General features: G+C 46.7%; 1 protein-coding gene across 2 annotated transcripts in view; it reads right to left on the minus strand.

Moving 5' to 3' along the window:
- DNAJC4 (DnaJ heat shock protein family (Hsp40) member C4) overlaps positions 1–12,968 on the minus strand; it is a 19,463-nt gene that overhangs the window by 3,868 nt on the left and 2,627 nt on the right. For both annotated transcript variants that reach the window (XM_007435066.4, XM_088137360.1), the window contains exons 3-5: positions 12,550–12,649; positions 2,502–2,794; positions 1,613–1,783 (exon numbers count right to left, since the gene is read on the minus strand). In XM_007435066.4, coding sequence (XP_007435128.2) covers positions 1,613–1,783; positions 2,502–2,794; positions 12,550–12,649 — 564 coding nt within the window. The remainder of the gene's footprint in view (positions 1–1,612; positions 1,784–2,501; positions 2,795–12,549; positions 12,650–12,968) is intronic.

The following is a 12,968-nucleotide window of genomic DNA, read 5'->3' on the forward strand; positions in this document are numbered from 1 at the left end:
TGCGGCTCTTCCTCCTGTCTCCCAAGGTCATTCTCACAGCCCATTACATCACCTAAGGACGCTGCCTCACTGGATGCTGACAGACGGAAAATGCTTGCTTGAGTGAGCGCTGATTGCTGGTGGCTACTAGGTAAAACACACTCGCACACTCACACAGCTGTTTGGGTGAGAGCGAGGCTCCAAAAGGCCCTTTTGGGCAGCCGATGAGAGTTGCATTTTCCATCGGGGGTGTCGACAGGCTGGACCCCTTCTGCTGCTCACCTGGGCACAGGATTCGATTCCCCTTCCCAGCTCTCTTTAAGCGTCTTTTCCTATTTCAGGCTCAAGTGGGCATGTTTAATTGCATTAGGTTTGATTAAAGGCCACTCCTGATTCATCTTACCCTGGTCACAGCTGGCTAATTAGGCAATGGATTAGAATAAAGAGCCAGCCGGCGGGTAGCTACGGTTGGCAAGCTGCCGTGCCCAGGGGGGGAAATTAAGCAAAGGAGGGGTGGTAAATCCTGGTGGCGCAACATTGACAGAGCCTATCAGCTCTTTGTAGGCTCTAAAAGCAAACCAATCTGTCTCCCCAAAGCGATTTCACCCCATAAATCTAAACATAATAAAGATATTTTAAAAAATATAAATCTGGGGACACAAGGTGATGGAGATTTAAGCTGCAGGAACAGAAGGAGAGCTGGGCTCTCCTTCATCATAATGATTCATCATAACGATTCATCATAATCTGCATGAATCGGAGCCCATTTTGAGTTCCTGGGTCCTGTCCTGGTTAACACACTTTAACAAGGGTTGGGTGAAGAGCAATGGGGACTGGATTAGTGGGCTGGAAATTAGGTCCTACAACGAGAGAGTCAAGAGGCTGGGGACAGATTACTTGGAGAAGCTTACACTGAGATGGAGAATATGGTTAGCCTGCTCTGAGAAACTGAAAGGCTGTTACTCTAAAGAAGGCAAAAGTGTGGCGAACATATGTCGCTCAGGGTTGGGTTGTGGGTTCTTGGGGTTCTCTGAGCTTGCTTGTTTCCCGCAGACGTTTCGTCACCAGGCTAAGCGACATCATCAGTGCATGGGGGAGTGAAGTTGGCTGGTTGTTTATATAGAACAGCTTGCCCTACCAGCCTTGGCTGGGGTGTGGGTTCTTCCTTAAGAAGTCTTTGACCGATTGTTTCTTCCCTGCTTGTTTATCTGGTGTCATTTCCTGCTTATCTGGGTGTTGGGATGATCAAAGTATAAACCGCGCTCCAATCAAGACGGCGCTATATAAACAACCAGGAAGAGAAGCCAGCTCAGAGCCCAAGCACCTAAAAAAGCAAGATTTGTTTGACAGGGCAGGCCATGGAATATGGGTAATAATTCCTGGAAAGCAGATTGTGCTAGGGGTGTTTAATCAGAGGCTTGAAACTGGGTTCCCATCCAGCCGGGCTGCAAAGTGGGGAGAAGATAATCAGAGGGTTTTCCAAGAGCCTGTTTCCCCTTCATCGCCAAAGGAAAATATTAAATATGTCCAAGGCACCGTATACTAAATCCTCAGCTAAGGATTTAAACCTGCGATATTCTGCTGGGTAATTTTGTGCTCATAAGGCAAGAGAGGAAGGCTGAATATACCGTACCGGTATGATATGTAGTGAATCAGCAGGCTTCCAGACATTATAAGCAAACAGTACATTACGATCCTTTGGTTCCGGCGCTGCCTGTTTTTCATCTCGGGGCCTGAAAACCATTCTGGAGGTGGTTTGTGGAAGTCCTGCCAGTACCAAAAGTCCTCATAGGGGTCTGGGTTTCTGGGGGAGAGGGAAGAGAACACCGTCGATCAGAAAGAGGGAGGGGTGGATGACCTGGAGATCATGCATAAGAGGTCGGACCAGCCTGCAAATATCTAAAAGAGAAGACTTTGCTGCTGGACTTTTAGATTTTCTTTCCCCCAGTACGTGGCCCGCCTTCAGCCGCCAAAGACGTCATCTTAGCCTTAATGGAGGCAAGGGAGTGGGTCCCCTCTCTGCCAGAATAAAAACTGGAACGATCATGAAATCCCCTGCCCCTTGATTTTGAAAAGCGGAAGGGTTGCCACTGCAAAATAAATCCTTCCACTACATTGAAGGATAATCCCCAATGGGGGAAATGGCTAATCCTGAACACAGATCCTTTCCGAAATGCGGAAAATGTCTCAGAGACCCAAAACAGAGTGGGGGAGAGTGAGAGACCCAGGATGAGAATTGTTGAACAGACCCTCCAGAGCTGGCGCATAATGTCACTGGTTCAAAATTTTTGCAGAGCCACCTGGATTGCCGTGAAGAAGGCCCCCCACTTCTGTGCTACAATTCAGGCAGATCCGGATTTTTAATCCTAATTTACCGATGGGAGCTTGGTCCCTTCAGTTTGGGCTGCGTCTCCCAGCGCGCCAAGAAACCAGGGCAGTGGGAAAGAGGGTGGGGTGACCAGTGCTGGGAACCTGTTTGGGGGATAAGTAATCTTGTCCTTGGGGGAACCACCATGCGTTACCTTCTCCTTGCATGAAAGTGAGCAAAGTTAAAAGGGTCCTCAGCTGAATGTCTGCTGGATCCTTGACGTTCCCGGGTCTTATGGGCCGTTTGCTGGTTATGAAAATGTGCAAAATCGAAAGGGTCTTGGGCCGAACGCCCACCGGATCCCTGACGTTCCCAGGTCTTCTGGGTGGTTCGCTGGGCATCATAATCTCTGCGGCTTTTCTCTTTACTCAACACGTTGTAGGCTTCGTTGAGCTTCACAAACTGGCTGTGCAGCTCAGGGTTGGTGGGGTTGCTATCAGGATGGAGCTGCAAAGTGGGGGGAGAAGATCATTGCTCAGTCTCAACTCCGAAGGCCCCCCCCCAAAGTTTCTGCTTTAATGATGGCTTTGCGTGGTCCCTGATGAAGTTCAAGTTGGGGGATTCTCCCCCAGGAAGGCAATCATGAACCATAGGGGGAAGAAGCACATGGTTAAAAAGGAGCACCTGAGTTGTTAAAAAAAAGAGGGCGGGGGGATGGAATTGGTGGAAAGAGGTGGCAAATAAAATGACTAGCATTGTAATGCTGGTAGCTCGCCTAAGACGAAAGGTACGAGTGGAGGAAGTGAAAGGGAAAAAAATCACCTGGGGTGAGGTGGGGTGGGGTTCTACCTTTGCCTCCCCAGCTAAGAATCCTGCTAATTTTCACTAGCATCTATTTGTGGATTTCAAAACCACTTGAGCGGCAAACTCATGGATTGCGTGGGTCTTCGGGTCAGTCTTGAATCCTGGCGACTGCCTGAAAAAGGCCCTGTGGTTTTCTTGGCAACATTTTCATCCTGGCCTTCTTCTTCCTAGGGCTGAGAGCGCGCGGCTGGCCCAAAGTCACCCATGTGCCTAACGCGGGTTCTAGAACTCACATTCTCCTGGTTTCTAGCCTGATGTCTTTAACCACTACACCAAACTGTCTCTTAAGTAATAAGAAAGAGGGCGCACAGCGGCCACCAGGAGCAGCACCCAAGGGTGCTCCAATGCAGGCCTGCATGTGGGAAGTGGCGTGATTAGTCCTCCTCGGGAGGAGACGCACACCCGTCCCTTCCTGCTTGGGTTTACCGCGTCTTCTGACAACAGCTGCTGAATGGTGGGGGCCCTGGACTTGTCCTGTTGAATGCCAGCTGCAAAACTGTTTGAAAAAGGCTGCCAAGAAAGGCCCTGGGCTCATTCCAAGAATAACCAGGACAGAAGCGATGCCCCGGAGGCACGATTCCTGGGCTGCTGTGGGAAGTGGGGGGGGGGGGATCCAGTCAACATCTCGCTCCCTGTGCTAAAACTAGGACTGCTCCCCCATGAAGAAAAGCAGGCTAGCACAATCAGCGCATGGCCAGAAGCCACTACCAGAGCTGGGGAAGGACTGCATCTCTGAATCAGCTTCTTAACCACGTACCGGAGAGGCTCTGTTTTGAGGCTGCCCTAGTAAACCGGAACAGCTGATCCAAGCGAGTTCCATGCATTTGCTGCAGGATCTGTTTTATTTCTGGGATGCTGCTAGAGGAAGAGACAGGGCTGGGGAAACCGGGGAGGGCCCCATCAATATGAAATGGACCATGTGAAATTGATGAGGCAGGGCCAGGGGGGAAACTGACCAGCCCATGAGACTGATTAGATCCCAGGGTGGATACAATTGAGTCAGGAAACTGAGCGCAGAAGGGAGAAAGCTGGAATAGTTCTGTGGGTAGAAGGAGGACATACATTAAAGGAATAAATAAATAAGGTGCTAGCAGAGAGAGAAGAGTGACTCCAATCTCTGCTTTCGCTAAGGACTTGGTGGTCAGACAAAGAATGACTACGGTATTTAAAAAAACACACACACACACAGCAAACACGCAAAGGCAGATGGGGGACAGCTTGAGCCAGTGCCTGTTCCACGGAGAGAAAACAGGACGGTATATCAAAGCAGAGGAGGCATCACAGATGATCGGAAACGCATACTTTTCGCTCCTCTTAAGGTACGCCACTCACACCTGGATCCTGAACGCTCTCTGCTTTTCCTGCTTTGTCATGGTACCCGTCAAGCGGCCTCGCATTTTGGAAAAGCAACAAACCCTGAGCAAGAGGAATTCAAAACCCCTGCGGTCAAAACCAGGGAAGGGAGAGGTGGCACGGTGGGAGAAGAGCAGGGAGAATTTTTTTGGTGCAGAACAAAACAAGGGGAGGTTAGAAAGGATCCCTTCTTCTCCCAAGATTTCCAAGAGGAGACTTCAACACAGATTTGGTGGCTTATGGCAAGATCCACAAACTGCTTCCCGTTTTCTACCCTGAATGCATCGTTCCCTAAAGCAGGAACATCTAAAGACGCCCTATTTTCCTCCCATTATTCTTCCAACAGTATTTTTAGGCTTGCCAATCAAACCTCTAATGCCTGCCTTTTTTTTTAAACAAGACTTTCTAGACACCTGAGACAAAAGACTTCATCTGTGCTCTCCTGCCGGTTTGCAATTGTCAACTTAAAAGACAACTCGCTTTGAAGAGAGTACGGCCGGATTCACACTGTGTACAAAAACGCGGCTCGCTTTAAGATATATAGGACAAGGCTGGGTTCAGACAAAGCATTAAGCCACGTTCCCTGATGTAACAACCCCAATAGCTGTTGCCCTTAAGGCAAAAAACACAGTCATGCTGGGTGGGTTCAGGCATGGTGTTTCCCAGGGGTTTGCAAAAAAAAAAAAGAAAGGATTTCAAAACAGCTGCTTTACAGCAGTAAAGTTATGTAATGGTTCTGTCTTCTGTCTTCTGTCAATGGCTTTCTTTAGCTGGTCTCCCTCCTGTTAATCAACAGTTCAGTTGGATTCTAGCCAAGGCAGCTTTGCTCAAAGGAACTTGGATGAATTGTTGTCATCTCTGGATATTCGCATATTCTTGAACAGCCCGTGTTTTTTCAGTCTCTCTGTTTACTTATTCATCCATACACGGGGCCTGCACGCATCGATCCTGTTTACTTGGACTTGGCTTGAATGGGGTGGGGGGTATAGGGCGGGGAACCCAAGCCAAGCCACCTTGGCAACTCATGCTCTTGATGGCCAACGACTCTTTACCACACTTCTCCCTGAGCAAAGAAAGGGTTGCTCGGCAGAAACCGGAGCAGCAGACCCAAAGGAGGATCTAGAGCAATAAAGGAAATTCAAGGTTGCTTGCAAATTTTTCACTTAAGTAGAGGGGACCTTACCCCCACCTTACTAATTTCAGTCTCTCTGGCCATTAGGCCGTGCAGATTAATAGACTGTTGGAATGCCGAAGAATTCAGAAGAGAAGATGGCTTGTACTGTCCCTCGCTGGTCCATGCACCCCCCGCCCCCATGCTAAAAAGCAGCACGAAATTAAACATCCCTGTTTAACCAAGGTTCCCCTGGGATGACACGCTAATAAATCCTCCCTGCGGTTAATTAAGTGATTTGACGCAAGGAAACAAGCAGGCTGGAAGGGAGGTGAGTTTTGTAAAGCCTTAGATCAAATGCAGCCAGGCAGGATTTTTTTTCTGCCTCTCAGAAATGTCAAGACAGCTGGCAAAGGAGTAGGGCGATTGAGGAGGACATTCACAACGGTGACCTGGGTTATCCACCGACCCTGGAGAAGCGTGAATTATCTCAAAGCGTCCCCGTGCCTAGCGAGGCCTTCTTATCTGTCCAAGCACCTTTGGGACCTATACAAACAGTCTCTGCCATCCGTTCTTCAAGATCAGTTTGTGCAACAGAGAGATGAGCTACCTGGCTCAAACATTAGGCAGAGCATTAAGTGGCCATATTGAGGAGACATAGGACTCACCTGATGACTAGGGGCTGGGGGCTTGGGCGGTCTTCAACTCTAGACTTGGGAGATGTGACTTGAAGACCACAAGTCCCTGAGATGATCCTCTCTTGTGGCTAAGCAAGAATGGCAGAATAGTCTCTGGATGCTGTTGAAGCTGCTTGGCCTGGCCTCTTGAACACCCATCACCATAAGCCTCCTGCAGTGACGCCCTGGAGATGCCCCCAACCTTCAACAGGTTCGGTTCTGCCTAGCAATGTACCCATGTTTGGAAGGCAGATCTTCTAAGGAGATGGGAAGCTCTTCAAAGCTTGGGCTGTTCACGAGCTCCCAAGATGAGAGTCCACAACAGCTTGTGGGCACCTGGACTGACTGCACCAGCTTGAAAAACCTACTTTGGAGCCAGAGAAATGGAAGATGACCGCAGAAACTTTCTTGGCGAGGCTGACTGGCGCACACACACCCAAGTGCAACGGGGAAGCACCCTTGCCATGATCTCTGATACAAGACATGTCCTCACATATCTCCTTCCTCATCCCAAAGCGGTTAATGGGTCTTTGACCCTAGGAAGGCAGAAGTGACAACCATGTGCCATTTGGAGGCCAACAGCCTCCTGACCATCTCAAATTGGCTAGCAAATGGGCAACTGCCCGCCCCAGTGGCAGACAAAAAGCAGGGTTCCTACATATTTAAAGCCCACACCAAAATACCTTTGGTGTGAGTTAGCCATAATGAACAATCCAGACTAATAGGTATGCCCTTTCAAATCATAGTTTCAAACTCTGGCTGGTTATCCAAAATAAACCACGGTTTAATGCCACGGATATAGGAGTTCTGGCATTCGAATGAAGGCATAAATAGGCAAAACAAACTCGTGAAAATCAATAGTCGGATTCAGACAACTAAAGTTGTCTAAACTAAACAACTAAAGTTGTCAGACAACAATAGTCGGATTCAGACAACTAAACACTGCATATCTATAAGGATCCTAGGACCCGCCTTATAACTCCTTACCTGGTAAAAGGAAATCTAAAGGAACCTGGGAAATTCTGATTATTTTAATGTACAGTTACTGTTATCAGTTCAGTATGTTTTAGTTTCCTTGAATCTAGCCAAATTCTGTTACGCTGCCTTTAAAATCAGACATACCCTGAGAGCCCACCAATGAATCTTACCCTGTGTTGGGGGTTTTGCTCTTATTCTAGTTTTAACATGCTTCATTTTGGAGGAATGGATTGCGAAGAGGGCTGAGTTTGCAGAACTGGCTAAATTGGCTCGCTTGGTTAAGGAGGGAACTACAACTACTTTTTTGTAAAGACTGGAAACCCTTTATAGACTTTTTGCTGAAAATGGATAAAAATGAACAGCTGATTTGGGGATTTCTTGAGTAAAGAGCTTTGTTTCTGGGAAGAAGGGAACTAGGATATGCAGTACGGGAGGGTGGAGATGATAACTGCTACATTTGCCACTGCTGAAAAAAAGATCGGAAGTTGCTTCTTTAAAGATCTTGCTTTTTTTCTCTCTCTCTTTTGTTATTCTTCATTTTTTCTTTCACCTTTTATAATATTTTTCTTTTTCTCCTTCTTCTATGTTTCTGCAGCTTTTAAAATCTTTATAAAATCTTCTTTTCATAAAAATTATTCCTTAAAAAACATGCTTCATAATGAACTCTGTCTGTCTTTCTGAAATGGGGTTGCCCGCATATGGCCTGATGGTTGCCTAACTCCAACCCGTTTGGTTCATTTCTGGTTTAGGGTGTTTTGCAAATCTAGCTGAATGTGTTAATTCAGTTAAACATGTATTAGCATCTGTCTGAGCACAGTTATGGGGACTCAGAGCTGATGATCTTGGTGTGTTTGTGGCAGCCTGTGGAAGGGAGAGGAAATCCAGGTTTAAGAACTCCCTTGCTGCTCTTTCAACCTAGACTGCCAAGGTACAGGTAATCCTTGTTTAGCGACCATTTGCAGTTATGACAGTGATGAAAAAGTAACTTTATGATCAGTCCTCGCATTTACGACCTTTGCAGGTCTGTAAAGTGAAGGAAAGCTGAAGTCAGATCGTAAGCACAGTTGCGGTTTCATTTAGTAGCTGCTTTGTTTAATGACTGAGTTGCCAGTTCCAAGTGTGGTCGCTAAATGAGAGCTACCTGCATTCTTGTGATGTCCTCACGTGGCATTTGAAAAGTTCCTCCCTGGCTTTTGGGGGCGTGTTTTCTCTTTATTTACCCTGCAAGCTGTGGGTTTCAGGAATGGCGCTGGAAAGCAAACACTGACAACCTGGGCCAACACTTACGAGAATCCTGGCATGCGGGGAGGAACTTGCACACACACACCACGCACACACATGACACAATTGACTTTAACTCCTTCTGCGAAGGACTGCTGTTTCTTATCAGCTCTTGGAGAAGTTGCTCACCCTTGGTCCGTGAAGCAGCATGATGTGATTTAAGGCTCTGTTCCCAAAGCACGCTAAGCATGGTTGCTCAACTGTAGTTTACAGATTGGCTTGGTTCTCACAACATGTTCGTTGTTGTTTTGGTGCCTTTGAGTCATTGCTGACTCCTGGCGACTGCCTGGACACGTCCCTGCAGTTTTCTTGGCAAGATTTCAGAAGTGGTTTGCCATTGCCTGCTTCCTAGGGCTGAGAGAGAGGGACTGGCCCAAGGTCACCCAGCTGGCTTTGTGCCTAGGCGGGACTAGAACTCACGGTCTCCCAGTTTCTAGCCTGGTCCCCTTAACCATAACACCAAATCGGGTCTTTTCTCACAACATGTGGGGCTACAAACTAATTCAGTTTTAGTCTAGCCTGTGAGGTAGAGACTTTTAGTTGACAATAACCCATTTTTATTGACTAAGCAAATTGTGGTTTACTGTAGTTGATCACATGAAGCCCAGGTCGATACAACAAGTTTAGCTGAAAGTACACAAGCCATCCAGGGCTGAGCATGTTGTGTGAACCAGGACTTAGAGTACCAGGTTAGTAGTAACACATTTAGGCAACTTGTTTCACCAGACTGGGTAAATGAGCTAAAGAGGTGCATTCACACAGCATGCTAAATTAAATGAGTGGAAATGGAGTTAACTTAGTGTGTTCAGCAGCTCTGGAGTTTACGATTCAATGTATTGTGCAAAATGTGTTGGGTGAACCCAGCAGCTGTGGTTAGTTTATAATTCAGTGGACTGTGCAAGCTTAGAAAAAGGGTTAATTGAGAAACTGGGCTTTGTGTGTTACGCAGCCACTAATAAACACTGTGAGCCTGTTTTCCAAGCTGTGCCTTGCATCAAGACAGTGTGGAACTCGTGCAACAGTGTCCCCATCAATTGTACAATATTTGACTTGTCCTCCCCCAATACCACCTTTTACCCTCCCAACATTTATCCTGACACAAGAGAGAAATAATTCAGAATACGGGCTAGAGAAGAACCTCAGAGGAACTGGGTGCCTCTCCTGGGTATCCTGGCGTTAAAAATCAAACTGGGGGTGACGTTAACCAAAAAGAGGGGTGGGGAAGGAAGGGAGGGAGGAAGGGAGGGAGGGGCAGAGAAGGAGAAGGAGGAGGAGAAAGGACATGGTTAAAGATTGACTGGAAGAACTACAAGGGTGTTTCAACATCAACTTTCTGCCCTGATCCAGTTGATTGCCTGAGAAATGGGGCTTGATTAGTTCAAATCTTTTCTCCCTACAATTGGCAATTGAAGAGAGATTTGAATGGCTAAGCTGTCTGGGCAGACCTCCAAGGCAGAAGTTGGAGGGGGAAGCTGGCTAAAGACTGTCAACCCTTCCCTCGGAAGGCGTGGCTGCATTTGGGGACCAGGGAACAATGTCAAGGGAAAGGGGGCAAAGGTTTTTCTAGAAGAGATCCAGCGAAAGATAATGAGGAGCAGAAGTGGTTTATTCCACTAAGGTTGGCTTGCTAAACGGAATAAGCCAGCATTCCTTGGGGGGCCAAGCCAATGACACAGAAACCACCTTATGGCTTTAGAGTGACTAGTGTGGGCAAATAAGACAGAGGTTTTTCTGTGCTAGATGCTAGACATTGAGCCCTAACTCAAAAATGAATGTATATGATTATTATGCCCTTTAAGATAAACACTGGTGACTGGTGTGGGTCTTCCGGGCTGTGTGGCCGTGTTCTGGAAGTTTTGTTTCCTAACGTTTCGCCAGCACCTGTGACCGGCATCTTCAGAGTGCAGGACTGGTCTTTAAGGAGGCTGCCTGGCGCATCTCTGAAAGATGCAAAAAATGCCATTCTCTAGAAAGGGGTTCCTGTTGCCTCTCTGTGCGATGCTTGATCTGGCCTCCCCACCTTCCAATCCAGGAAATACACCCAAATCTTGGAGAAGCGCTAAGGAGCGGATGGCATTCACACAGAATACCAAGTCACCATACCCTCACATAGTTTTGGCGTAGTATGATATACAAGCCAAGCCCTTGGTGGCCTGTTCAACAAACTGTGGTTAAGCCCAGACTTTGCAAGATACTTGCAGAGAGAAAAATAAACTCGGGGCATTCAAAGAGGCGTTTAGGTTCTTCGAACAAATTGGCTGTGGGTCGTTTGTACATTCTAGCTTTCCCAATTTGCTGGGGGGGTGTTTGTTAGTTGCTCGTGGTAGTTTTCACACTTCACCAATTGTGTGAGTGTTCCTTCTAGATTTGTTGCACAAGGGCTGCAGGACTGGACTGGACCTAATTTAGAGCAGAGGATCTTTGAAGCTCTCTGTCCTAGAGACCCAGCCACCCGGCCCAAGGCTTGCGTTCCGCAAGAGAAGCGGCAGCCGTTCCAACTTCAGAAAAGAAAAAATCAAGGGATCCAATTTCCTTCTAAGAGAACCTGGCCAGGTTGTGCAAAACAGAAAGCCCGGCACAGACTGAGGTGTTTGGGGCAGAAGGAGTATTAGGTATTGTTCACCACCTTATTTATAAAAATAATAAAGATGGGATAAAAAAAAAAAATGCTAACGACAGAAGAGGAACCCTGGCTTAATCTTATTTGAGCTGGTCCTGCTGGAAAGAAACTTTATCCAACCGATATTTTCCAGCTGTTTTGGACTACAGCTCCCATGATTCGGAGTCACCACCCAATGGTGCAGAGGGAAGATTCAAACCAAGGTATGCATGTAAGCCCATATAGATCTTCCTTAGGGAAGTCCACGTGGTGTTTTTGGTTCAAGACTGCCCTCTTCAGGAAAAAAGTCAAAGGCCTGATTTTCACATGGCTTAACTAGGTTTTAACTAGTTAAACTGAGGTTTGAGCTCTAGCCTCCTGCCCCTGTTTTATCCATCACCCTCAGTTCTGAGCTTTTGAGGGAACAAGAGAAGTTTTGATAGGTCTTTCCACCACAGCTTGTTTGATGCTCCATCGCGGGCTTTGTCATTTCATCTGACATTTTCAACACAGACTCAGAAGGGAGAAGGCCAGATTTACCCGGAAAGCAGAAATTGGCAAGGGGCCGACCAGTTTTTGCACCTCATGCCCCTCTATTTTGAGGATCAGATCAAGCACGCCTGCTGTCCTTGAAGTTTTGGCTTCAGACACCAATTTCCCCAACCTGGCTCCTCAACATATTCAAGACTACAACTCCCATCCCTGTCCTACCAAGTAAGAACAGTGGTGATGGAGACCATAATCTAACACATCTGAAGGGCACTGAGTTGGGGAACGGTCTATTTAAACATTTGCTGGAAACGCTCCATTTTGTCCTTCTGACGGTCTGCTTCTGTTAATCAGGGTCCTGACTGGCTTCCAAACTTTCTGTATTTATTATTTCATTTATTATCAAATTTGGATCCACAAACTCCCGTCAAACGGGCCCATGGCGCTTTAAAACACCAATTCGATCAATACCATCCCCAGTTTAAACCAATCAAAACAATAAATGACAATAAAACCATATAGAACATTATCAGCCCAGCCATCATACATAAATAATATAAAGAGTCCATTTAAAAGGCTGCTCACCTTTCTTGGAAAGCAGTCAGAGAGGGGGAAAATGTACTTTGTACATTGTTTAAAGCAATGTTTCTCAACCTTGGCAACTTTAAGATGGGTGGACTTCAACTCCCAGGATTCCCTAGCCAGCATGGCTGGCTAGGGAATCCTGGGAGTTGAAGTCCACCCATCTTAAAGTTGCTAGAGTTGAGAAACACTGGTCGAAAGCCTGGTTTTGAGACTGCCTCAAATGGACAGCTGATCACAACCCCAAACCAACCTTCTTGACTTACCACAGCCTTTCAATGGATGTTCCTCCCCCTTCCCTGCCCTCCCCCATAATATGGAAACATACCTTCTTTGATTTCCTAAAAAAAGCTTGTTTGATCTCCTTCGTAGTAGCATTGTGCTTGATCCCCAGAACATCATAGTAGTTAATATTCCTGGCTGGAGACCTAGAAAGACGATATGGTTACTCTGCTGAAAATGATAGTATTAAAAACACCAGAGAGGGCGAATCTGCGCTTATTCCCAAGATGGTTCTATTGAACCAAAATCAACTGCTATGTTGAAAAGTCTAGAAGTGTAGGATTTTAGCTTATCTCAAATCAAGACTGGGCTTACACAATGCATAAGCCATAACGTGGCCTGCTTGTTTGGGGCTTCGATCAATCTGGCTTTGCATTATGTCCCAACACGGTTCATCTTTTTTATTCAACAAACTATATTGAAACAATCCTGGGTTATCCTGATGTGTGAATGCCACTGTTAGTT

This window comes from Python bivittatus, unplaced genomic scaffold, assembly GCF_059951505.1.
Source record: "Python bivittatus isolate LINGU-HERP-01145 unplaced genomic scaffold, Pbiv_v1 ctg000180_np1212, whole genome shotgun sequence".
Taxonomy (NCBI): domain Eukaryota; kingdom Metazoa; phylum Chordata; class Lepidosauria; order Squamata; family Pythonidae; genus Python; species Python bivittatus.